Source organism: Plectropomus leopardus, chromosome 18 (genome assembly GCF_026936395.1).
Source record: "Plectropomus leopardus strain MGB_pleo_1.0 chromosome 18, ASM2693639v1, whole genome shotgun sequence".
NCBI lineage: Eukaryota > Metazoa > Chordata > Actinopteri > Perciformes > Serranidae > Plectropomus > Plectropomus leopardus.
In genome coordinates, this window is record NC_142193.1 from 7,857,467 (window position 1) to 7,883,147 (window position 25,681).

The following is a 25,681-nucleotide window of genomic DNA, read 5'->3' on the forward strand; positions in this document are numbered from 1 at the left end:
TGAGTCAATAGCTTTGTCGTACAACAGCTTATAGTTTCGCAAATTAATAAGGCTGAATATATGTTTTTTTCTTGAATCATTGGCTTGTTCTAGATAGAATAAAAGGCTTGAAAACATACTGTTGCCATCACAGATTGACTTTAGGACCACATGCAGCATCACAGCAGTATTCAGACTCAGAATACATAAATGCAAAACTCCCCATATATTTATGTTCAACCCACTGATAAAAAAAGAGACAAAAGACACTTTTCCTTTGACTTTCTTTATTCATATATCAGCATATAGTCCACTGTACAGTGAGGACAGCAGCCTCTCAGCACTGACTGAACTGCAGGTCTACCATGATTCTGACCACCGACACTTTTTAACTGCTTTATACCCAGAGAAGCAAAGTTCCATTAAGATACCAAACACAATGCTTTCAGTTACGCACATGGAAGAGGTGGGACAATTCACAAAGAGCATGATTCCAGTATGTTGAAGAATCTCCAAATCAAATACTCCACATGATTTTTTTTCTGGTTCTATAAATACAAGTTCCACGTTATTATTATTATTTTTTTGTCTTAAATCACTGTACTAACCACTGAGATGTGTCCTCTTTAAGATGAGTCAAGACCATATGATTGATTGATTCAGCTGCTATTATACTTACATGACTGTGCGTCTGTGTTTGTGAACAAGAGAGAAACAGAAGTGTTGATATATTATACAGACATGACTGAAATGAACACCACTTTCATTGCAAATGGTGTTGTTTTTTTTTTTAGGCTTTACAATTCTCTTTTTAACACTGCAATAAGGGGACCAAGCAAATTTACACAAGGATTTGTTTTGTTTACTTTGTCTTTTTTTTAGTGTATTTATTGTTGCAGACTGGTGTATATTTATTGATGTATTTCTATCTTGTCGTGCTATCAGTCCATATACATAGGCGAGCTGGGAGACGCTGGCATTTGATCCATGAGCCTGCAGACGTAACCCGCTACATCGACCGAGCGCTCCTCGTACATCTGAATGAACGGATCTTTCTGTATTGGAAAAAGAAAAGAAAATAGTTATACATCAATATAAACTTTTACAAAACAAAACAAAAAATAGAATTACTGCCTCATGGTTGTATGCCTCCCTGAACCTGTCAGTTAAGTTACAGTTTAGATCCATGTTTGTCCAGAGTCATATGTAGCCATGACAGTTGACAATGCTTACAATATGGACACTGCTGCAAATAAGCCACAAATTATGCAATGTGGATGCTTTACACGTAACTTCAAGTGGACATTTTTGCCAAATTTGAGGAAATTCACAGAAAGCCTTCTTGAAAATGAGACAAACATGAGGTCAAAGTGACGTTTACCTTCGACCAAAAAAATAAATAAAAAATAATACAATAAGGTCATTGTTTAGTCCAAGTGGCCATTTGTGCCAAATTTGAAAATAAAAAACCTCAAAAAGTTTAAGATACTGATTTTGAGAATGGGAAGGATGAATGCACAGACAGATGGACGGACAAACCATAAACATAATGCATAAAGCTACAACTGTACCAAGAATGGATGCATTAAAAAACAGAATGTGAGAAAAAAAACATATAACTAGATTTTAATCAATGTAATACATTATTTTACAATTATATACAGAGAGGCCAGTAGCCTTCATGGTTAACTCACCAGTAGCTCTTTGTACTTTGGCCTTTTCGACTCATCCTTTGTAAGGCTTAAAAAGAACAAAAAAAAAAAATGTTAAAAGTGGGAGGATGCAGTTCAGCTATTTGTCCACCAGATGGACACACAAGCAAGCAGCAGCAGTTTGTACTCCATGAAAACATCTGTTACAGCCCACTTCTAACAGCTTCAATTTCCTGACATTAGAACATTATTTCAATTCAAAACACAGTTTTTCCAATTTTACAACTGTAAAACGTTGCTGTAAATGCATTCCCAGCAGTGTTTTCTTACCACACATTGACAAAGGAGATGAATTTGGGAGAGAAGCGCCTATCCTCCGAGTTGCTGAGTTGTGGTGGGTCTCCCCTCACCACCTGGGTCAGCTGGTCAAACACACTGTTCCATTTTGGGTAAGGGAACCTCCCCGTGGCCAGCTCATACTGAAACACAATATGCATAAACATGATCAGGACAAACTGGTATTTTAAAACTACAAGTCATGAGTGAAATAACATGTAAAGGTCTACAGATAACTAAAGATGTGAGGCACTTAAAAATGGCTATTTTTTTTTATTTTTAACTATCGGTGTCAAGCGAAGACTCACCAGTGTGATTCCCAAACTCCAAACATCTGAACGGACGTCGTAGCCCTGCCTGGACGCACTGGGGTCTATTCGTTCCGGCTGAAAATCAAACAGGAAACATTCAAATTTGAGTTCATACACAAGAGCAGACAGCAGGGTTAGAAATTAGCACTAGACAAATGCTAGTAAAATATGCAAGTGGCTGCTAGATTTGCTTCACTTACCAGCCAAAAATACAGAAGTTATCAATCAGCAGGTACACAAAGAAGTTAATATCCAACCCTGGTAAACAGCCAAAAAAAATCCATACTGTATGGATTTATGACCATCAAAATGTTCATATGGCAAAAAGACGCTTTGAAAAAATAACCTGAGTTGGTGCTTCAGTTTAGCACGTTTTCAGCTAAACACTGTGATCTAATGATACACACATGGACTGGATAAAACAAGAGGAGAAAAACTGAAAACATAGCACTGTACACAATCACGAGTGTGGCAACATTTTCATCTGAAGCCAACTAAGTAGAAGTAATATTTGTAAAATCTGAAGTAGTATTTGAATAAGGCTTATTTTTACAAAGCTGTTTGGTCTATAAAATGCCAATTAGTGTTTCCTAAATGCCTTGTGATGTCCACATTTCAAAGACAATCAACTTGCTTTTGTAGATGAGTAAAGAAACCAGAAAATATTCACATTTAAGAAGATTGAATCAGAGAATTTTATTCATTTATTTAAAATATATTACTAAAATGATAATCAAATTAGTTGAAAATTCAATAGATGACAAGTAATTTATTAATCGTTACAGTTTTATATAATAGCTCAAACATTTAAAATCAAAGAGGTGTAGGGCGGCACAATTCATCTAACTGCATTCAATAAAGGTCACGGTCAACTTTATAGTTAATTCTGCCATATGTACAGGACATACTGGTGGGATTACTATACATCCATATCACAGAGGCTGCGATTTTTTGATACAGATTAAATTTGCCATAAATGCAAGCAGTGTGGTGCTACAGACCTACAAATCATATTTAGCATAGGGGAACATGCTTGTTTACACAGACTAGCAAAAAAATACATGATTATCATTTTTATATATGTTTTTTTTTCATTCATAATTAAATACACGCTAAAATCGGAAAATTTCTCAAAATAATTGCAATATGCTTTGTTTTGTGCATATTGTGCAACCCTAGAGAGGTGTGGTGCAATCTGAGAGGGTTGCTGTGAGTCTTGAGAACCACCAGATGTCACTGTGTGTGTTAAATTCAAAGCCTCATCTCTTTCTCAGTATTAGCAGACAGAAAGCTCCCTCAGACCTCCTCTGCCCATCACCACAAAACTTGTTCACTTCGACAGCACCAAGCTGTGTGTAAACAACTGATCCAGCATTTTTAACTTTTAGCTTTTTAAAAAGGAAAAGTATTTAATATTAAAGCCCATGTGGGAGCCTAAAATGTTTCTTTAACGTCATTCTGAGTACCAGAAACAGGTGTTCAGCCTCAAACTGAGTCAAAACAAATCCACTGCTTGACAAACACGCCCCCGAGAACACCAAGACAGCTCATCACCTCTGGGCATGTTTTCACCTGCACAGCAAGATGCCATCAGCTCTCCAGCTCACACATGAGGAGCATGTTCCTGCAGCGTGGCTCTGCATGCCTCACACGATCACTTCTGCCAATTCTGTCATTTACAACCTCGCCTCCGGTTCATCGCAAACCGCAGAACAGACGTGGTTATGAAGTGTGTGGGGAGGCTGCAGAAAAATCTCCTGCTGCTGTGCGGAGAGAAGGAAGCACCTCGCTGGCCCATTTACAGGCCTGATTTAGATGCTGATGTCACCCAGCAGAGTGGGACAGTCTGTGCTGCAGCACTGATGGGTTTTATGGAACAGCAGCTGAATGCTGCAGAGAGCCCGCTCACATCTGCCAAGACTAAAAGTGTTTAGTCTCCACAATCACAGCAAATAAATTGTTTTAACTATAAACAGCATTAGTGGGGAAACAATTAGACAGCAGTTTTTAATAATCAATTAACTGTTTTATGGTTTCAGCTTCTCCAAAGTGAAGATATGTATCTTTTCTATCTCTTATTATTAAGAACTGATTTTTTCCCTACTGCTGTTAAAGGAATACTTCACCACATAAATGACCATTTGCATTTCAATTACTCACCAAGTCTTACATAGAATTTGTGAAAGAAAACTTTCTTTTTCTGAACAAAGAATCTAAAATTGGAGAGAATTCTCGATAAAACTGATAAATGGATGTTTTGTTATAGTTTTGCTGTCGTTAAACCCCTATGACTCCAATTCATCGAATCTTTTCTCAGTTTTTATATTATTAATTCACTGTCGAAGTGTGCAAGAAAAAAATGTTTTCTTTGTTTATTCAGCATAACACAGGGTAAGTAATTGATATCAATATGAACATTTAGGGGTCGAAGCATTCTTTTAACGGGCATTTTTTAAAATAGAGATTCTGTTCATAATGCTAAGAGATAGAAAAGGTGTAACAATAACAATAGAACAGATGTGAGTCCTCCTCATTTGTTCTAATTTCTGACATTTTATGGACTTAATAATCTGTTTATTAAAATAATGACAGTAATTGTTAGTTGCTGCTCTAAACAGCATTACAGCCAAACACCATCATCTCAACCATGACCACAAAAAGTTGTAAATAAGACCTTCTGGTGATGTGAAAACCCATGCATCCAACACTCTAATGCTAAAGAGCGAAAGAGCATGTTGTCTATACTCAGTTGTGGCCTCATATCCAAACAAGAAGTCATGCTCCCCAGCTGTACTGAGGTCAATTTTTCTACGTCATAAAACCTGCAGTAACCAGCACCGCAGTGATCAAACACCTGGAGAGTCTGCCAGCTGGAAACAAGAAACTGGAGTTGAGATTCCTGCTGTCTGAGCTCACAGCCGTGGGAAGCTCCTGTGACTTCCTTCAACCCACGTCATGAATGAAGCTCCCTGCTTCGGCTTTTCAGAGGGCAGAGTGTGTGTGTGTGTGTATGTGTGTGAGGTGGTGGTGTGCCGCTGGGTCATGATAGTGCCTAACCAAATTTAGAATGGAAACTGCTGTGGAGAGACCGGGGGGCGGCTGAGAGGAGGAAGGGGGACGTAACCCCTCGAGAGAAAATAACCTCGAGTGATGACGACACGCTGAGATCACTTCTTTGAACTGCCAAAGATTTGGTGCTCCTCAATTATGTTGCATGCACTCGCATATGTTTACACACTCACTGGCGGCTCACCAAAAACATGGCCTCATTAACACGCAGTAGAGATAGTGAGATCCAATTGATCGTATAAGTATTTTACGGTGCACAAATGGCAATCACTCAGCTTCTAAATGTGTGGATCTGCTGCTTATCATCATTTTGTGTCATTGTAAATGAATATCTTTAGATGTTGGTCTGTTATTTGGCTAAAACAGGCACTTTGAAGACATCATCTTGGGCTCTAGGATTCTTGATGGACATTCAATCAATGAATTAACTGATAGGTCTTTTTTTTTCTTAAGGAAAACTCCACCAATTCTATAGACACATACATCAAGATTTGTTATCATTACACATCAAGTATACCCGTCATGGAGAGCTCAACTCTGCCTGTGAGAGCTGTTGTATAAATATTCTCTGGTGCTCTGTGCTGAAAAAAAAACCCATGATGATGTCAGAGTGACTTCATCAGGTTTATCTTGGTTTGGGCTTAGACATTTCCTTTTGTATAAACACTTCATCATTTTATCCTATTATACACTGATGTGAAATTTTGTCATAATTAGTGTATGAATTCTTGAGTTATGGCAAAGAACATGTTTTGTCAGGTCACAGCGACCTTAACCTTTGACCACCAAAATCTGATCAGTTCATCGTTGAGTCCAAGTGGAAGTTTTTGCCAAACGTGAAGAAATTGCCCCAAGGCTTTCTTGAGATATTGCTTTCTGGAGATTGAGATGAACGCAATGGTTACAGTGACCTTGACCTTTAACGTCGGAAACTTAATCAGTTTGTTCTTCAGTGCAAGTGAACATTTGTGCCAAATTTAAAGACATTCCCTCAAGGTGTTTTTGAGATATCCTGTTCAGGAGTATCAGATGGATGAGGTCACAGAGAACTTGACCTTTGACCCATGACCACTATAATCTCATTGATACATTGTTGAATCTAAGTGGATGTTTGTGCCAAATTTGAAGAAATTTCTTCAAGGCAGTCTTAAAATATTGTGATCATCAGGATGGTACGAATGCATGGACAGACTGACAGCCAGACAACCCAAAATCATAATGCCTCCTGTCATGTGTATCGCTGGCACAGAGCATAATAATCTGTTGTGACCATTTACTTAACCACAAGTTCAGTGTTACTTACTGCCATGTATGGTCTGCAGCCTGCATCTCTGGTTTTGGCGATAGAGTCCACCAGCTGACCGCTGATGCCAAAGTCACACAGCTTTATGTTGCCGTTCCTGTCCAGGAGGATGTTTGACGGCTTAATGTCTGAGGGAGGGTGAAGAGAAACGTGGTTAAAAGACATCTAAAGGTGTGCGAAATTAGAATGAACGAGATTAGGTATCGTCTTACCTCTGTGTATTATTTTCAAGTTTTCTTTTAAGTGGTTAAGTGCCTTCACAGTCTGAAAAACACAGAGAAGTTTAAGCAGCGGCAGCCGAAAATGAGGTGTCTTTATTTTTTTTTAAAAAAAGGGTCACAAAAACTTACAGCTAATGTTATTTTTCCTAATATTTCTTCTGGAATCACTTCGTCTAATGAGCAATATACAAATTTGTAAAATTTGTCTAACGAGGTAGCCATAAGTTCCATACAAATCCAACAGTCCCCCTAAAACACAAGAAATTGTGTTATAGAGAAATTGAAATACAGCGCTTTCTTATTTATTAATGAGAATTATAAGTCGAAATGCAACTTTGTGTCACCTCTCTGAACAGAGCGCCATAAAACTGCACGATGTAAGGACAATCACTACTTCTCATGACCACGTCCAGGTCCATCAGCAGCTGCTTCTGTTCCTTCTCATCAACTGTCGACCGGATTCTCTGCAAAAGAAAGTATAATCAAACACCTGTAGACGACTTGAAAATTGCACCTGGATATCTACATATTTGAGATAAATCACCTTGACTGCCATGATCTGGTTGCTCGGCTTGTGCACCATCTTATTGACAGAGCCGTAAGCCCCTCGGCCGATCTCGCCCAGATCTTTGAGATCCTCGGCTGTGAAGTCCCAGTGCTGCTCCGGAGAGATCTTCAACTTTCCTGATGACTCGATACTGTGTGTTCTCAGCCTCTCTCTGCCAAACAACAAGCAAAATATCTAAACTTAGTAACACTGGCTTTATTTTACAGGACTGACATGATGAAGGACGAAGGTCTACTCACATGTGCGGGTTCTGAAAGGGCGGCCCGGCCGTGTTCAGTGTGAATCTGGTCGTGGGTGCGATTAGAGGGTTGGCAAAGTTCAGCTTCAGGGCTTTGCGTTTACCTGATCGGGCAAAAGAAACATTATATGTGATCAGATCTTAACTGAAGTAACACATGTTGAGGATTGAGCAAGACCAAAAGCAAATTAAACTCGCATGGAAAGTCAGAATTATAAGTGAGTGAAAACAACACAAACCATAAAATGATAACAGGGAATGAGGAGACAAGTAAATTTATACAAATTTACTCAAATTCATGAATGTCATGCTTTCCATAGAACAAGGGGATAGGAACTGACAACTTCTGCATCACAATACATGGATATTTTGGAAAAGACATTCTAAATTTGCTGTCATATTTCAAAAAGTATACTCACCTATGAGCCTGGGATAAGTGATGATATTCTTTATTTTTTTCTTTTTGTCAACAAATCCATGAAAAGACCAAAACCAAGACTGAAAGTATCTCCTTTTCTGTGACACAAGCGACACTGTTTTCCAAAAACTATCAAAAACACATGATTGAACCATTCTGTGTCTCTGAGTGACATGTTCCATCATTACCACAAACACACACACTGTAGTTTATTGACTCAATCTCAAATACTCACGAGAGCACCAAATGTAGATTAATGCACTGCTGAAAATAGTCCCAAACAAAGGCATTATTTCCTCCTCTTTGTCTAAAACTACAATGACCTGCAGCTAGGAAGTTAGTATGTCTAGCCGTGTCTTTTTTAAAAATTATTATTATTTTTAAATAAACCAATGGGCCACAGACAGTTGAACACATCATTACATTTGGTCTTTTCATGGAACTTCTTAACACAAAGAAAAATACAGAATATGACCTTCAGTGTTTATTGCTCCTTTACTTCACTCATGTCAAGAATGAATGTAAAGTATGAATGCATACTGTTCAGCCTTCAAGAGAGGCTTTATTTGCAAAACAGCATTTGCTAAAACCATTGAAAGTTCATTATATCACATTATATCATGTTTTTATTAAAATTCTGTTTGCGTTATGACTATACATTAGGGGTGCAATTCACAAGTTTCCTCATGGCACAATATAACATCCATTCTTTGGATAAAACATTATTTGTGGATTATATCAAAACATTTTTGACTCGATGCAATTCAGTGGCATGTCATCTATATGAGACTAGATTATTAAATGTCCTCATTGTCTTTTTCTTGGCTGTTTACCATTGTCTGCCTGATGATGTCTGAATAATCAGGAAGGAGATGCGCTTGAACAAAAATAGTGACAGATGTGCAATGTAAAATTCAAAATAAGGGCGTATCTTAAAGATGTTTTTAGTTTGGATCAAAGATACTGGATTGTTGTTCACTGAATAAATATATTGATCCAGAGTGATGTATCATTACACCCCTACTCAGTCTTACACTTAAATCTATGGTACTAGATTGTCCTCATTGTAAGAGTGGGCGATAAGGTATCACAATTTATTTCTCTGTTTGTTTTAGATGTATTTGTATATTGCAGTACTGGTATATACCATGATTAAGTAAATACTCTATTATTTATTCTAGGGCCCTCTGATTTGCAATATGATGACTGTGAAAGTTGATTTTTTTTTTATCCTCTCACTGTATAAAGTGTCAAATCACCCAACCTTATCTAATGTTGATATTACCTGGTCAGCAGCAGCCTAACACGCTGAGCTAATCATGAGTTTGCTGCTCTCAAGCTTTCAGCAGAACTGAACACACTCACCACAGTCTTACACTCAAATATACAAATCCTAACGTTTGATGCAGAAACAAAAACACAGCATGCTGCTAAAACCCCAAACACCTACATTCACAGTGCAGACACACACCAACCCACACAGAAACATCAAATAAATAGAGATAAAAAAAGAAAACACTAATATATGACATGCTTCTCAAGGCCAACTGCTTTGATTTCACCTTGAATTGTAGCAAAGCGCTCCACGCTTGCTCCACCCAAAATACCAACCACAAGAATGTGTGCGCTTGAATTCCAATTGGCTTGAATGGAAAACATTGCTTGAAATGACAACTTTGGAGTGTGTGTACCTTGTCTCGACAAGCAAGTGCTATGCTGAGGTGCATCCATGCCAAAAAAAAAAAAAGACAAACACTACAGGCACTACTTTTGCTTGTTAGTTGCACACTGAAAACCAGTAAGGTAGAGCTTCCATTACTGAATTTAATGAGAAAATTAATGAAAACACAGTTTAGTTGGGAGAATTCTTCTATCACACCGAGGGAGGACAGTAAAAATCACTTCAGTGGATCTTCAAACATCAATGGAAGCTCTGAATTTTAGGCTTGTGCCGATGAGAAAAAAATTAAACTTACCTGTTATTGTTTATGACAAGAAGTAGGACACTAAATTGCACTTTTTAAGGCAGCACGTTATTTCTGCAGTAGTTGATATGAAAGTAAAAGTGGTTTATTAACCCTCTTTGTAAATGTAATAAAAATTCAAGGCTGCAGCTTTATTAGATCCTGTTATCTGAACAAGTCATGTTAAAGGGAAAGTTCAGATTTTTTTAAGTAGTGTTGTGTGGGGTACTTATCCATAGTCTGTGTATTTTGCACAGAAGATGTCAGTCAGAATGTCCTTAGTTTGAAGAAGCAGGCTGGAGTCCAACATTGAAGCTAAGCAATCTACTGCTGTGGAGGGGGGCCAGCTACAAAACCTGTTTTCGCCACCAAAAAATGTTCAGCCTTAAAAGTCTCTATGAGCCTAAGTGTAGGCTATAATTAGAGTATTTCACCTCTTTCAAACCATTCTTTCAAACAGCCCGTTCCAAATGGAAAACTGTTGACTGCTTCAGTTCTCCGTCTTTACTTGTGTCAATGCCACCAGACTCCATAAACAAAAACAGTCATTTTAGCACACTGAGCACACGAGCTGCAGGTCTGTTGCTACTTTTAGTGAATCCGAACTCACCCTATTAAACACCAAAGTCACACAACAAAACCAACAAACTCACTGTTCGAGGAAGCGGAAGACCAGCACCTCCTGTGTTGAGCAATGTTAAATCATTGTTTCTCTCAATGGAGTTTGGCTTTGAGGGTGTTAAATGGCTTGTTTTTTACCGTTGTAAAACACTCTGATTATAAGGTGAGGCGTTGAAAATATTTTCAATGTAGTGCACAGATATTTATTATTTTTAGGTGGGTAAAAAAAATGTTGTTGCTGGCCCCCATCCACAGCAGCAGGTTGCTTAGCTTGGACTCCAGCCTGCTTCTCCAAATGACATCTTCTGTATGTAATATAGTGTCTATGGATAAGAACCCCATACAACCCCACTTCAGAACATTTTAACTATCCCTTTAAGCACTGAGCTGTCAGCTAGCGGCACAAGCCTACTTGAACCCATCGGAAGTCTTGACTTGGATTAGTTGAGAACAGCAGGACAGACTCCCCCATACCAGACTGTCAGGCGGAAACAAAGGGATGAGAACTGTTGGTGCTGAAGCAAAAGAGGTTTGGCTTACTTGGGGGAGCTCCAGACAGGTTTATCTGAAACCCTAGAGGTGAGAAGACAGCTTTTATTTTCTTCATATTTCACCTTCACTTTGCCAGCTTGTTATGTCGGCTAAGAGACTCCTTATGTTAGTGAGACCTATATTACCTCCCTTTTCTAAATCCCCTCTTCCTGCAATAAAAAAGGGAGCCTGTTTCACCCTACAAGATGGGTCTAACAGGAATCCTGCAGTTTCTGTTTCAAATAATCACAGAAATTGGCCTTGCTTTGCTAACATGTCAAACATTCAGTATCTATCGAAGGTTTCAATGCATCATCTGGAGGGTAATGCATTAGCATGCACACGCATTTATGAAACAACTACGAGCATTTGAGTAGGGTGTGTGACAGTTAGTGTAACAGAAGATGGAGGAGGCAAAATGAACTGCAGATAAAACAAAAAAGGGATCTACTATCATGAAAAACATTTTAAAGTTTAATAAACATTTTCTTGGCACAGCTCACCATCATTCAGCATCATGTCAGGAGTTAGGAATCATAAATTAGCAGCAGTAAGGTAAAAGGTGAAATATGGTCAGGAAAAAGTGAATGAAAGCATAGAATTACACAACAGGGATAACAGTCTAATACGTGATAAATTACGATTATAAAATCAAATACATCGAGGATTTAAAGCCTGGATTATTATCAGTGTTAGGATTAAAACTGCAGTTTGTAATTTTTATGAGAACAACTTTTGTCATATTTGCTGAAAGTGTCACTGTATCCCAAGTATTTAATGAGACAGATAGCCTGTGAAAATATTATGTTCTTCTGCCCCCTCCTAGTGTTTCACGTAAACAACCAATTAGATCCAAGGAGTCGCTAACACAGCTGTCAATCACTGCTCGTGAACTGCGGTCAAACTGTCAAACTAAGCAATGCTGATCAAATATGAATCACGATTCTGTTACTGCATTGCCTATTTCTCACCTCAAACATTTTCAGAAACATATATTAGTGTACTGTTAAGATGTAAAATGAGAGAGTTTGTGACCCGGCTGCCAAATTGAAAACAGTCAAGCCAAAAAAATAAGTACTGCCCACCAGCCAGAACAAAGTTCTTACTTTACAGCTTAACAGTGCACTAAAATATGTTTTTGGACACATTTCTTAGTGTACTGTTCAGCTGTATATGAATACGTTTGTGCCACAGCCGCCATGCTGAAAAAAGTTGACATGAAACAAAACACCACCCACTGACCAGCACAAATGTTCTCATTTTACAGCTAAACAGTACACTTAAGTATATTTCTGAAAACATTTAGGGCAAGAAATAGTCAATGCAGTGACAGAATATTGATTGACATTTGTTCAGTGCTGCCCAGTTTGACAGTTTGACTGCAGTTCACAAGCAGGGACTGACATGATTGACAGCTGCGTCAAAGACTCCTCAGCTCTGATTTGATGTTTTTATTCAGACCCGAGCAAAAGTCCTTAAAAAGCACTACAAGGAGGCACAGGAACAAGAGATTTTTTGACATACTATCTATCTCATTGCATGCAGTGTGGATATAGTGACAGTTTCGGCAAATCTAACAAAAAGTTTGTTTCATAAAAGTTAACAACTGCAGTTTTAATTAAGGTAGTAGCATTTTATTCTTTATAAAGAGGGTTGCCAGTTCTATAAAAATCAGAAATGCAACCTATTCATAGGCCTGACTGTATTGATCAATTTATGTTAAATCAAAAAATAAATCAACCAAAAATGATAAACTATATTTAACATTACCATATAGGACTCTTGAACTAGCTGAAAGGTCAAACTTGATCAAAAAAAGACACTCACACTGCCTGTATAAGAAAATGGAGGGCTCTACCAACCCTAATGAAGCATTTTATTTTATGTTTTTTCCATAGTTATGTTCACTCTGTCATTGTGTATAATGAATGAAAACTTGAATGGGTTTCTAATCAAACTGCTTGTCCTACTCTACTAATTCAATGAAGTGTATAGCTACCTGTTTCACTCTGACATCTCCAGCAGGTGTTGGACTCTGAAAGTTAAAATGAGACACTGTTTGTACAAAAATATAGCATTGAAATAAGCATTTGGTTTGTTTGTGTTGGGAATGAAGAGACTGGTTTGAGATATTTCTGTTGGCAAGTGCTCAAAAGGCCAGAGCAGCTTCAGGTTTCACTGACTTCACTCCATACAAGTACATTCGGTATGTACATGTACTCACTAGTGCACCATACCGTTGTAAAGAATGAACGGAGCCCCATTAAACCCTACAATTGATTCAATTTGGTTTTATACATTGCCAACCATATAAACCAAATGTAAGATGACTTGACATAATTTCTTCGTGTGAAGGTGTTCTGATCAGTTCGGCATATTTAACATTAACATAGCTCTCGTTGAGAGGAAGACATGAAGCCTACTTTGGGAATAGCAGACGTCATGCTGTCAAGGGAGCTGCAATTCATACGTATGATGACACACTGATTACACCTATGCGGAATTGTGTGTCTTTGCGGTTTTTAAAATTCAAGAAATAAAAACTTTATAATTGCCCTTTATTACATAAGAAGCTATGGTTGTAGATGTGTAATTACCAATTCTTTAGACGAAGTTTAACGATTTTCCCGACAAGAGGGGACAGGTTGTAACGTGATTACAAAATGCCTAAATGGTAACATGGACATTATATGCATTTCGTTGGAAATAATCAAAGAAATCATTTATACATTTTGCACAATTAAGAATCAGTAGTTTCCTCTTGGGGAAAAATACTGGTCCGTTCCCTTGGGAATCATTTTCAGTCCTGGGAGTAGCCTGAGCCTCCCACGGCTAGCCCTGCTAACATTAACCTTCACTGCAGCAGAATGGGAGCTCCCAGCTCCCGGCAGATATTTCACATCACCTACACTTACCCTGCATGCTGCTCATTGTAGTAATGTGCTGAGACTGGGACTGGTGGTGGTGGTGTGGTGCAGATCCTGCGTTATTGCTGCTGTTGTGGCTGCTAGGTGTTGTTGAGTTGTTAGGACTGGGAGTCGCCATTGTTGTGTGTTTGAATTCCATCAGCAGCACCGGGCTGCAATGCAGATACACGGAGAGCAACTTCACCCTACCCTCCCAGCCACAATAATTACTGCCTTACTAACGCCAACTTAACGCCGCGAAACGAACCGGGAGCGACAGTAGAGCAGTTTGAAACGCGTTAAATTATAACGATTTTTTTTAAGTTTCTGGTTTCGTTAAAAACGACCTATGTAGTAACGTTAACAAAAACAAACATCCAGCTAGGCTAGGCTAACTAAGCTGGCTAGCAGTACTAGCCGAGAAGCTTTAAGACCCGCAATCAGCTGACCAAGTGACACTGACATGTCAACACCCACAGCGTCCCGGAGCTAACAACAAGCTAACAGCAGCTAGCACAGACCACACCGGATATTACGTTGCGTTTTGTTTTCAAAATAAAACTAGAAAACTAGTAAAATATTCAGATCGTTCAGTAAAACCATTGATATGCGCTGTAAACCATACACATATATACATATATGTCCATGCTGTAAACCTACTTGTAAAAACCTACTTGCATTTCAAATCTTCCTTTAGTAAAAGTGCAGTATTAAATATTTGCATCCCGATACAGGTAAAATGGCAAAATTTAAAATAGTCATAATGCAAAGCAGTATATGCAATGCCACTGGATTAGAATTAGTAATGCATTAATATTACCTTTAATGTTTTAGCTGGGTGGAGCTACCTGTAATAACCTTATATACTGCTGCATACTTTAATCAGTAATCAGTTTTTTTTGTATTTAATTAATACAAATATACAAATTAATATTTTGTAGACCTATTTTTAATATGAATCTGCAAAGTAACTAAATGTATCAAATGAATTAAAAAAATAAAAAAACAGTAGGCCTATTTCCATCAGAAATTTTGTGGAGTGGAAGTATAAAGTAGCATAAAACTGATATTTCAAGCAAAGTACAAGTACAGTGTTTGAGTAAATATACTTTGCTGCATTCCAACAGTTTAGTCATCAAAACAGTCAGTCATTTGTGTTTATAATCAAATAATCAGCTGTCGCAGCGATATAGCCTACAATACAAGGGATTCTTTCTTTACACAGTCAATCTAATAATCAAAAAGTGCCAAAAGTATCCCCACACTGGAAGATCTTATTATATTAGGCTATTATATTAAAATATAAAAGTTGTATAGTAATGTTTATTATTGGTCATATAATTCATATTTATATATATGCCTATTTTTGTGATTACATCTTCTTTGTTTGTTTGTTTTCATTTTTAACACAAATTAAATATTAATTAGCTAGCCTGTTTTTCGTGTTTGAGACTATGTTGATTATCTGATAAGCGTATTGTTGTAAGCAATAAACAATATTGGAATATTTTACAATGTAATGGCTTTACTTTGTAAAGAAATATCGGAAGTCATATTGCTATCTTGTGGCTAACTTGGCATCACTGCGGGCCTGGCGAATGGATGCTCGATTTGTTGTACGGAGCAGCCAGGGCAGATAAAACCTAAAATTTAATCTGTTGTAGTTTAAATAGAAATAAACCAGTATGAGGTTTTTCTACCCACAATAGGAAATATTATGTTAGATGACAATACGAAAAAACTGTATTTTGATTAGAGGACTGTATCTCTTAGTGTGGTGCTGACAGTTATGAAAACCCAAATTGCAAAAAATAGTAGAACATCCGCCTATAATGATGATCTGTGGGCCTAAATCACGTCAAAAGGGAGTGTGTGGTTTGTTTGATGAGTGAATTGTGGTTCATGTCCAAACATTTCAGTGCAACATGCAGATGTTGTAGACAAAACCAAACAAACCCCTCACGGCTTTATCAAAGTAGACTTACTAGGTCGGGATGTTTGCTTTCTTCATCTTTACGTCCCGCTGGCCCGGGCGGTGAAGTGAAACGAAAGAAACAGCAATGGGGGAAGTTTGTAAAGAGAGACACACTGACTCATGGATTGCTGTCATTTGGCGAATATGCAACGTTTTCATGTGTTTCTTCTTCTCTCTTGCAACATATGTACAGGTGAGCTTTTCATACATCATGTACTGTTTTTAGGCATCTTTCTAAAATTGTGATCATTAACCTAAAATGTTATGTTTTGACTTTAGATCAATGATCCAGACGCAGGGTTATGGATGGTAATCGTACATTTATTTGGCATGTTTTGGAACTCTTTAGATTTCATTTCGTTGAACGTGGTTTGTTATTAAAACCAGCATGTTTCTGTTACAGGTTGGTTATGGTGTCCCTGCAGTCCTGTGTGCTTTGATTGGTTTGAAACCAAATGTGACAGGTACACGGATCAATTTGGATCTGTAGTGGTAGTTGTAGGAGAAGCAGTATCTTTTATTGAGAATAAAATCCCTCAGAAATGATCCTGAGCTCAGTAACTTTCACTGAACTTCCTTTCCTGGGACAGTTTCTATTTTCCTGTTTTCCATACTTTACATTGTTGAACTCAGCTGGAATGCATTTGTTGCAGTGTTTTTAGCTCCATCAAGTGGCTTTATCATGATGCTACAGTTCAGTGAAGCTGATAAGAAGCTGCAGAGCTGATTTCTACATGTTTTTTTCCCGTCTGTGCAGAGACTTTGCCCTGGAGGCGTGTTGCAGATCTCCATGTGATGATTTCCAGCGCAGTTGTTTCCATGTTGGGATGGAGACTTTATAAAGAGAGAATCACAGACATCTTCCAGCAGGAGGAGGGCAGGTACACTCAGTCTTACTTACCTTTATTGACTGTTTACTCCAAATAAACGTGGAGTCTGCAGCACTGTGTGATCTAACAAGCACTTTGCAAGTCAAAGTATGCATCCATTGCACATTTTTTAAAAGAAGTGTCTCTGATTTCCTATTTTCTTTCACTTAATCATTCTAAAGCCAGGGGGATATTATGATACCTCCGCTCCGACTGCAGTGACAGTCTGACTCTGACCCCTGTTCCCTTAATCAATGGTTATCCCAGCCAGCAATTTTTGTTTTTTAAAACGTTTTGAGAACAGTACAATGCAACCACTGCAATGTGTTATTAACATTTTCAGCAGCAAGTTAGTAAGTTCTTGGAAAGTTCTTCTTCAGAGCATGTTACCCAAACTTTAAGAATAGGGTAACATGCTCTGTAAGCATCAATAAATGTTTGTCTGTTTTACATATCACATTACATTACATTTTCATTAAAAAATGTCCTGTAATCTTAGACCTCAATAACATGCTCTGAATGTTGCTTTTAAAATGTTCTTCCTTTTTTCTCATGTAACATTGTGGGAACAATTTATAAACAGAACATTCTATGATCGTTCACCTCTCAACATCACAAAACATCCTCAGGACGTTGCAGTTATAATGTTACATCTTAGTCAGCATTTAACCTTATAGGGACATAATTTGAAATGATAAACCCTTCTTTAAAACGTTCTTTGAACATTATATTAAAATGTTGTTGCTAGCTGGGTTTTACTGTTCCCTCTCTTTAGGTCGTTTTGGAATATTTAATCATGATAGTTTAAAAATATGACGTCTAAAAAAAATTTCTGAATGATGTTAAAAGGGAAAGGTCAGGTAAGGGAAGGTATTAAGATTTCCAAATTATTTGATTTATTGTATGTATTAGGTGTAATGTCTCCTGAAATAATATATATTCAGAAAGGTATTTTTTAAAGTAGTCACAAGAAATGTGAAGCAACAGGAAATGTATAATAATGCAAAGATGAGTTGTGTTAATTAAAAGCAAAGAGATCTTCACTAATGTCTGCGCTAAATAAAGTGAAATTGGTGAGACAACAATTGAGGTAAGTGTGTACAGGTATACGCATGGTCATACAGATTTGTAGCGCATAAGTATATATTATATCATTTTATTTTTATGATTAGAGTTCTCTCTATGCTATTTACAGCAGTGAAATCATGATGCACTTGGGGTTACAAACCCAGTACAGACAAAAAAAAGCTCATAAAATTTCAAGTGAATCTGGTTTGGTTAAATAGTAATAATTTATGTTTAATTATAATTTTTCTCTTTTAGAGAATTTTCTGGTCTCATGTTAACCATTGGTTGGCTTCTTCTGTGTCGCCACTCTGGAAGGTAAAATTATATTAAATCCTTATTACAAATAAAACCAATCTTACATAATGTGGTTTAGATCTATTAAAAAGTTGTTTTGTTTTTTTCCCAGTATGTGTTTTGTCCTAATCTTTACTCCACTCTTCTCTATCAGGGCTCCAGTCGGGATACTCAGAGTCTCAACAGCTGTTGCCATCACAGTCTTCCCCTTTGTGGCCTGGCTTTATTACTATATCAATGAGGAGCTGAGAACAAACTGGCCATCACATTGTCAAAATGCTATTTAGATGTGAGCTTCCGGTCTCTTTCTGGCTGTTTAAATATTCCTTTTGTTATGCTCTTTGACTGAAAATCCTGGACCAAGAATGCTGCCGAAGTTAACTTTGTGGCATATCATTATTTCTGACAGCTAAGGTGTATTGAAATGGTGTAATTAAAAATCAAGAAAACTATTTTTTCATCAAATGTTTACAATTATCTTGCATCAGTATTACAAGCTTTGTCTTTAATTTAAATGTTAATTAAAATGTTTTAATTGAATGTGAAGTGTTGTTTTCTTTTTTTAACCGTCAAATTAAGTTCAATATATAAATTATATAAAATATTTAAAAAGTGAGTAATAAAAGTTATGTGTATTTTTGTGTCTTTAGTAAGCTCGTCTGTACTCTGGGGGGCAGTAGAGAGCACATCGACTGAAAAGATCATAGAAGAAGACGTCTACGTAATTTCCTGTATTCAATAACCTGAACACTGACCTGAGAACAGCCTTTTAAACTCCGAATTAGCCGTTTTAAGATAACACCAAGGTGTAGAGCTGACCCCAGAACAGTAATTTGTATGCCGTATTTCTCCTCACATATCACGTTTTATAAACTCGTAACCCGCTTCCTCGTTACAACAGCGGCTCTGTCAAGGTCCTAACATGGCCCTGAGCGTTTTATATCCCAGCCTGGGATGCCGGTTGTTGCACAGTAACGTTAAACTCTTACAAAAATGTACCCGGAGCCAAACTGTCAGACTCTCACACACTGTTTTACGGAGAGAAACGGGACTGAAACACACACTGTCACCGCGGAGAGCTCCCTGCAGCCTGGTAGGTCAAAGCTAGCTGTCTGACATCAGGTGTAACACCAAACTCCGTGTAGACATTTAGCTAATTAGCGTTTGTGTCAAGTTCGTAGCCACGCTGCTTAGCTACAACACGACTTTTATTCACTTTAATAACAATTTCGAATACATAAAACATGCAGGCTAATATTTTTTTTGAGAGGAACTCATTCTTAAAACCTTATTTTTCTATTTAGTGTATCACAATATGTTTTTATTGAAAAAGAGCGTCGAAATTTTAGACGAAGCAGTTCTGCAGCTCATAAAATACTAGCCAAAATGGTTGCCTGAATCGAAAAGACACTGAATAATTTGGAAACGTCTCTAGTTACGTCTCTCCGTCATCAGGGTCCTCGCGGATCCTTAAAAAAGTCTTGAAAGACATTGGATTCATTTATCTAAAATTGAGGTCTTAATGTGTATTAAATTGGCTTATAATAATCTTTCAAAAGTCTTAAAAACGGTCAGACATTGGAAATAGGATTTTATGATTTTTTTGTTTCTTACGGTGCCTTCTAAAATTTCAAAATAATTGGCACCTTTTTTGTTGTCAAATAATAAAATAAATTCCTCCTCTTACGTATTCAGTCCATGGCATGTCATGTTTTATGTTACAGTAAACATTTGGCCAAAATAATTCCACTCCTTTAATTTTGGTTATTAGAAAATTGGTCTTAAACTTAATTCCGAGTGATATTAAAAAAGTCCTCAACAGTCTTAAATCTTCCTTGCCTTAACAATTTGAAATTCCTTTAAAACAATTTGGAAAAAAATTATCTGCAATAACATAATTTTATGAGGAATCAACTGTGTTCATAATTGTGTTTATCAAGTATATAACACTTTAAAAATCCCTTTAAATAATAAAATTATTTAATATATATATATATATATATATATATATATAGATAGATAGATAGATAGATAGATATATAAAATATATATTATAAAATATTTTTTTTACTAGTAATCAACTTAAAAATGTGTGTTCATAATTATGATAACAGTCCGAAACACTTTAAAATTAATTTAAAATAATCTGAAATACATAATTTTTATGAAGATTAAACCTAAAAAATGTGTGTTCATTATTATGGTAATTGAACATTTAATTAGCATAATTCTGATCACATAACCCATACAAGTTAATTTTCTACATTAAAAGAATTTTTCAAGTTTTACATATTTAATTACCATATCTCTGAACACACGTTTAAAGTTTATTACTCATGAAAATAATGTTATTTCAACAAATTCTTTCACATTATTTAAAAGGAATTTTATTAAGCTGTAGGAATGCTGCATCATGCAACACCACCTTGTTTGAATGGAGTTTGGCATAATGTTCAGAAGTATGCTGTCTTTATAGCCACTCAAGGCGAGACATTATGATGCAAGGTTTCTAACTTTAAGCACATCTTCTTTCTCTCTGTTCACTCATTAACAGGTGAATGTGAGTCAATGGTACACCTGCAGATCAGCTCAGCGGCTGTATCAACACTCCTTGAGAGCATTTTCTTCAATACCTCCACCGCCTTCATCAGGGGATAAGAAGAAGAAGTCTGGGGTAAGTGACAAAAGTTTATGTTACAGTTGCATGGAGTATTCACATGTCCTCACAAAGAAAAAAGTTTTAACAAGGCATTGTCAAATGTAAAAACAGTTAGTAGAGGTGTTATTTATCATGAAGTAGTAATTTCCCTATTTTGCAGAAGTAGTTAACAATAACTGCTTGTCATATATTAAAAGGCCCATACAATGGTTTAACTGATATTGGATTAAAAAGGCTAATGCTGTTCAAATAAGATAGACAAAGGATTCTAAAAGTGGCTGCTTTGTGTACATATTGTATGCTGTCAACTGTGACCTTCAAACTTTTAAATCAGTGTATTAACTGCTATTATGTCTATAGTACTATTGTACTATTATGTCATTTCTCTCATTTGAGTTTTTTAGACCTCTACACCACCAAAAAGATCAATATTTACCTAAAAATGTGGGGTCTTGTCAGATAATTTCACACGTAATTTCTGGGATTTAAAAGATTTGGTGCATTTTGTGTTTGTTGTTTTTTACTGCACTGTGAGACATACGTATGTCCCACCTTTGTGTGACAACATAGTTTATTGTTCTAATTTTTGTATTTGTTATGATTTGATCCTTTTTTTCTTTTCTTTCTACCACAAATTAAGGACCACATATCAAACAGAAAAAAGAGAGAAAGAAAAAAACATTTGGGACTGTATTGATTGTCTGCTATCTATTTTATGCATCAAGAGAAACATTTTAAAGATGCTCTTTGTTGTCAGCATCAATGGACCGGTTAGAAATGGTCAGCCATCATTATAAGCGTAGAATGTTCAATCCCTAGCTCCCCCGTCCACATATCCATATCTCGTCGTGTATTTGAGCCAGGAACTGAGCCCCCAGGTTGATCCCGATGCATGTTTGTTCATGTAAACAGTAAGTCGCTTAAAGCGACTTGCATTTGGGCAACACTGACCTTGTCAAATGGAAAGGTGAGAAATAATAACGATAATAACTATTGTAAGGCAGTATGGAGTGTTTATAGTGCAAATATGCAATGTTTTATTGTTTTAAAACTCTCAACCCCACCTGCTAATGAAATAATGACAGCATGTTCATAGAAATATTTATAGCAGGGAAATTTAAGCTTAAAATGAAATTATTAAGACCTCTAAGGCATGTATCATAATCACTTATACACACAATTATTTAACACAGGACCAACACTATCATTTAGAGTTAGAATCATTCATTTTAGACAACAGTTTGGCAGTGCAATCACATGAACAGCAGTCAGGTTTCTGTGAAGTTTATCATTACTCATTACATGAGCTCACTGTGATGTCTCATTTTAAAAAACCTCATTAGAGTTGGTTAGAGAGCAGAATCTCTGAACATCTGCTTCAGGCAGTGTGGAGGAAAAAAGAGCTTACAGACTGATCAATGACGCAGTTTCCTTGGGAAAAAAACCTCCCATTAATAATAATTTTTTTGTTTTTTAATTGTCTCCATTTCAAAGCCTGTGACATGGAAATCTTTAGCAATAACATTTGCTATTGGAGGCTCTCTGCTTGGAGCGATGAAATTTTTCAAGAAAGAAAAGGAAGAACGTAAGTATTTTACCTCTTTACTCTACTGTGTGCATTAAGGTCATGTTAATATGTAAAACAGGTTAATAAATCATGGGTTTATATTAGAACCAGCTCATTTCTGTGTTAAATTAGTGATAAAGGGGCACCCAGTATCTCACCTGGTAGATCAAGCACCCCATAAACAAAGGCTTATGTCCTTGCTGCAGCGGCTGTGGGTTCAATTTCAGTCTGTGGCTCTTTGCTGCACGTCCTCCTCTCTCTCCCCCTTTCACACTAATAACTATCTTATCTAATTGTTGCAAAAGACAAAAACTAATCTTTAAAATCAGTTGATAAAGATGCTACCCTGGCCTCCTGTTTAACTTTGCAGTCATTGAAAAAGAGCGGAACAAATCCATCGGGCGACCAGCGCTGGGCGGTCCGTTCTCGCTCATCGATCACAACAACAAGCCCACCAAGAGTGAGGATTTCCTCGACCAGTGGGTTCTCATCTATTTTGGGTTCACTCACTGCCCCGACATCTGCCCGGATGAATTAGAGAAAATGATTGAAGTGGTGGATGAAATAGGTAATAAAAACTTTCATATTGCACAAGAGAAATTTCATGTGTAGTATCCTAATCTTCCTTAAACATCATATTGTTGTTCGGCTGTCCACAGACAAAATAAAGTCTATTCCAAACTTGACGCCGATCCTCATCACCATTGATCCTGACAGGGACACGCCAGAGGCCTTGGCTGCGTATGTGAAAGGTAAAAAAAAAAAAAATTCTATTTTTACTATAATTTATTACACATGGTGGTAGTGGTTCACCAATATGTTTGAATTTGGGAAATTGAGACCCTCATATTTTCATGGATCTTTCCAAAATCTACTTTATTTCCCTGAGAAAAACCTGTCTATGTGTTTGAGCACTGAAGACTAATAGGAACTGAAAGACAGACACCTGCAAACAATAATGAAACTGTTATAATAAAGTCCAACGCTGAAATGCTTTTATTACAGAAATACAACTGGATCAACTTTTCAGCTGCAGCACGTTACTGTGAAATCATTTTCCCTCAAGAATGCTAGCTACAGTTCATATTAGTTACACAAAGTGCAAAATCTGTCAAAAACAGATGGTTCAACAAGTGAGATGTTTCAGGCGTCAGTTCCCACATCAGCAGGTGGAGCATCAAGGGCAGAGAATTTCACAAAAGTTAAAACAAAGTGTCCAATAACAGTGCTCCAAAATGTTATGGTGAAATCTCTGATGGAGTTTCATCATTGCACGCCAGCACTGTTAAACTGGTCAGAAGATGAAGAAATACTGTTAAAAAAGCATCAAACAATTGTTCTGCTTGGCATAGTGTGTTTTCACATAAAAGACCGAGTGCTTTTGAGGAGAATTACTGTCATACTAAAATGTTGCACATAATCTGACATAAATTAAAAAATAACAACAGAAAAGTCGAATAAATGCATTTCATCTTCTATATGATTTTCTGTATTAAAATAATGTTGCGAGATCCCAGTTTTGCTGGAAAAAGTGACTTATTCTCAAGAGGTAATGATCTTAACAAAAAATTATAAGACTAAATTTATACACAGACATGTCTACTGTAACTATCCTCAAATATGTGTCTTCTGTGATTATGTGTTTATCGATTAAAAGTTAGAGTTGAAAAATGTTTAACTTTTTAAAAGCGCTGCGCTCGTCACTGTCACCAGCCGTCCAATCACATCGGAGACGGAGCGGGATAAATACAGCAAAAACCAACCATCACAGAGGACAAATACAAGTGCTGAGCAACATTAACTGGCATTTCAAGCTGGGGAAAGAAACACTTTGGTGGACAATGGCCTTATTGAAGTACCACCAAAGATTGAAAGAATTTGGTTGGACAAAAGCATATAGACTAACTGACCAGAAGTTTACAGCCCTAATACATATTGTTCATTATTTCAGTTATCAATTATTGAAATATTAAAGATATTTTGCTTTTTCCTTCATCAAGTCTATTAAAACATTATTTATTTCTCAGAGTTTTCTCCAAAGCTGATTGGCCTCACAGGTACGACGCCTCAGATTGAGCAGGTTTCCAGAGCCTACAGAGTGTATTACAGTCAGGGACCAAAGGACGAAGACAACGACTACATTGTGAGTTATTCTGCTCCACTGTTCCTCATACAACATGTCGCAACAGTGCAAGCATAATAATAAGTTAATAAAATAGTGTTGCCCATGAGGTCTCATTTCCGCCTCTTGTTGTCCTTAGGTCGATCACACCATCATCATGTACCTCGTTGGACCCGACGGAGAATTTGTGGAGTATTTTGGACAGAACAAAAGAAGTGTGGAGATCACCAACTCGATAGCAGCACATATGAGGAAGTACAAGAAGGCAAAGTGAGCAGCAGATCAGTAAAAGACCACTATGGACCGACAGATTCTGTCCACAGGTGTTAACTTAAATCACTACTGCCAGTTGATATATTTATTTTGACCATGCTGATGGTAATGCGACTGCAGTAACATTCCTTTCAATGAGTGGTGTGCAGAAGAAAACAGGTCTGATGCCTGTTATTGCTTTTCATGATACAGTTCACACTCCTGCTGAGTGGACATAATTTGTAAAAGGCTACAAGTGCCCCCTCTTAAAATTTATTGTACACATCAGCTCCAATGAGCTCAATATCTTTGGTTTCTGATGCAAATAAGGAGGAAATGTCTGAAGACAAATGGTGGACATAAAGTGAGTGAACATTTGATTTTTGTGATAAAATCCAAAATACAACTCTGCTTTTGATATATTTTTTCATGCTCAATAGGCAGTACTTTGCAATATAAAACTTGTTACCATTACATCTGAATGCATCAGTGAGAAACTACTAATCAGGAGCAACTGACAGCCTACAGCACGGGTAGAAGTTAAGACTCCCAGTGGTAGTAGTGGAAAAGACACTAAGCAGACTGCACCAGTTTTTACCAGGATTGTTTTATTTGTCAAAGAACTCATGCCATCCAGATGATTTGACTAATGCTATTTTGAGTGATAGAAGTGACTGAAAACAATGTACAAGAATAAGACCTAGAAAAAGTCTTTTCTTTTTATTTTAAGAAAATGTGTGACTGAAATCAGGAAACTA

The 25,681-nt window shown here is 37.0% G+C and overlaps 3 protein-coding genes across 7 annotated transcripts; 2 read left to right on the forward strand and 1 right to left on the reverse strand.

The window, feature by feature from the left end:
• Positions 1-249: 249 nt before the first annotated feature.
• map2k4a (mitogen-activated protein kinase kinase 4a) lies at positions 250-14,592 on the reverse strand. 5 transcript variants are annotated; one of them, XM_042504694.2, is made up of 13 exons: positions 14,127-14,592; positions 13,211-13,246; positions 11,221-11,253; positions 7,679-7,781; positions 7,416-7,590; positions 7,216-7,335; positions 7,001-7,120; positions 6,863-6,914; positions 6,651-6,778; positions 2,276-2,353; positions 1,962-2,110; positions 1,674-1,719; positions 250-1,034 (listed from the first exon to the last, which is right to left on the reverse strand). In XM_042504694.2, exons 1-13 carry the CDS (start codon positions 14,275-14,277, stop codon positions 921-923), a joined length of 1,305 nt encoding a protein of 434 aa, XP_042360628.1. In that variant the 5' UTR covers positions 14,278-14,592; the 3' UTR covers positions 250-920. The 5 variants fall into 5 exon arrangements, with proteins under 5 accessions (XP_042360628.1, XP_087947364.1, XP_042360629.1 ...); XM_088091238.1 differs by lacking the exon at positions 11,221-11,253 and having other exon boundaries at positions 7,679-7,769; positions 14,127-14,591; XM_042504695.2 differs by lacking the exon at positions 11,221-11,253 and having other exon boundaries at positions 14,127-14,591.
• A 1,533-nt stretch (positions 14,593-16,125) lies between these two features.
• On the forward strand, positions 16,126-18,863 carry tmem220 (transmembrane protein 220). Its single transcript, XM_042505661.2, has 6 exons — positions 16,126-16,285; positions 16,372-16,401; positions 16,496-16,556; positions 16,850-16,973; positions 18,285-18,344; positions 18,478-18,863. The coding sequence occupies exons 1-6, from the start codon at positions 16,178-16,180 to the stop codon at positions 18,608-18,610; spliced, it is 516 nt and encodes a 171-aa protein (XP_042361595.1). The 5' UTR covers positions 16,126-16,177; the 3' UTR covers positions 18,611-18,863.
• Positions 18,864-19,003: 140 nt separating this feature from the next.
• Positions 19,004-25,329, forward strand: sco1 (synthesis of cytochrome C oxidase 1). Its single transcript, XM_088069269.1, has 7 exons — positions 19,004-19,416; positions 20,878-20,997; positions 22,477-22,567; positions 22,920-23,117; positions 23,209-23,301; positions 24,577-24,692; positions 24,811-25,329. The coding sequence occupies exons 1-7, from the start codon at positions 19,246-19,248 to the stop codon at positions 24,943-24,945; spliced, it is 924 nt and encodes a 307-aa protein (XP_087925395.1). The 5' UTR covers positions 19,004-19,245; the 3' UTR covers positions 24,946-25,329.
• Positions 25,330-25,681: the final 352 nt, after the last annotated feature.

Excerpts from the sequence above, each read along its gene's own strand:
- sco1 (XM_088069269.1), top strand. The coding sequence starts at position 19,246 with ATGGCCCTGAGCGTTTTATATCCCAGCCTGGGATGCCGGTTGTTGCAC. Across the intron at positions 22,568-22,919 it reads CAAGAAAGAAAAGGAAGAAC|TCATTGAAAAAGAGCGGAAC; the intron begins GTAAGTATTTTA and ends TTAACTTTGCAG. Across the intron at positions 23,302-24,576 it reads CTTGGCTGCGTATGTGAAAG|AGTTTTCTCCAAAGCTGATT; the intron begins GTAAAAAAAAAA and ends TTTATTTCTCAG.
- map2k4a (XM_042504694.2), bottom strand. The coding sequence starts at position 14,277 with ATGGAATTCAAACACACAACAATGGCGACTCCCAGTCCTAACAACTCA. Across the intron at positions 7,591-7,678 it reads CCCTTTCAGAACCCGCACAT|AGAGAGGCTGAGAACACACA; the intron begins GTGAGTAGACCT and ends GTTGTTTGGCAG. Across the intron at positions 6,779-6,862 it reads CTTGAAAATAATACACAGAG|ACATTAAGCCGTCAAACATC; the intron begins GTAAGACGATAC and ends ACCCTCCCTCAG.
- tmem220 (XM_042505661.2), top strand. The coding sequence starts at position 16,178 with ATGGGGGAAGTTTGTAAAGAGAGACACACTGACTCATGGATTGCTGTC. Across the intron at positions 16,557-16,849 it reads TTTGAAACCAAATGTGACAG|AGACTTTGCCCTGGAGGCGT; the intron begins GTACACGGATCA and ends CCGTCTGTGCAG. Across the intron at positions 16,974-18,284 it reads TTCCAGCAGGAGGAGGGCAG|AGAATTTTCTGGTCTCATGT; the intron begins GTACACTCAGTC and ends TTTCTCTTTTAG.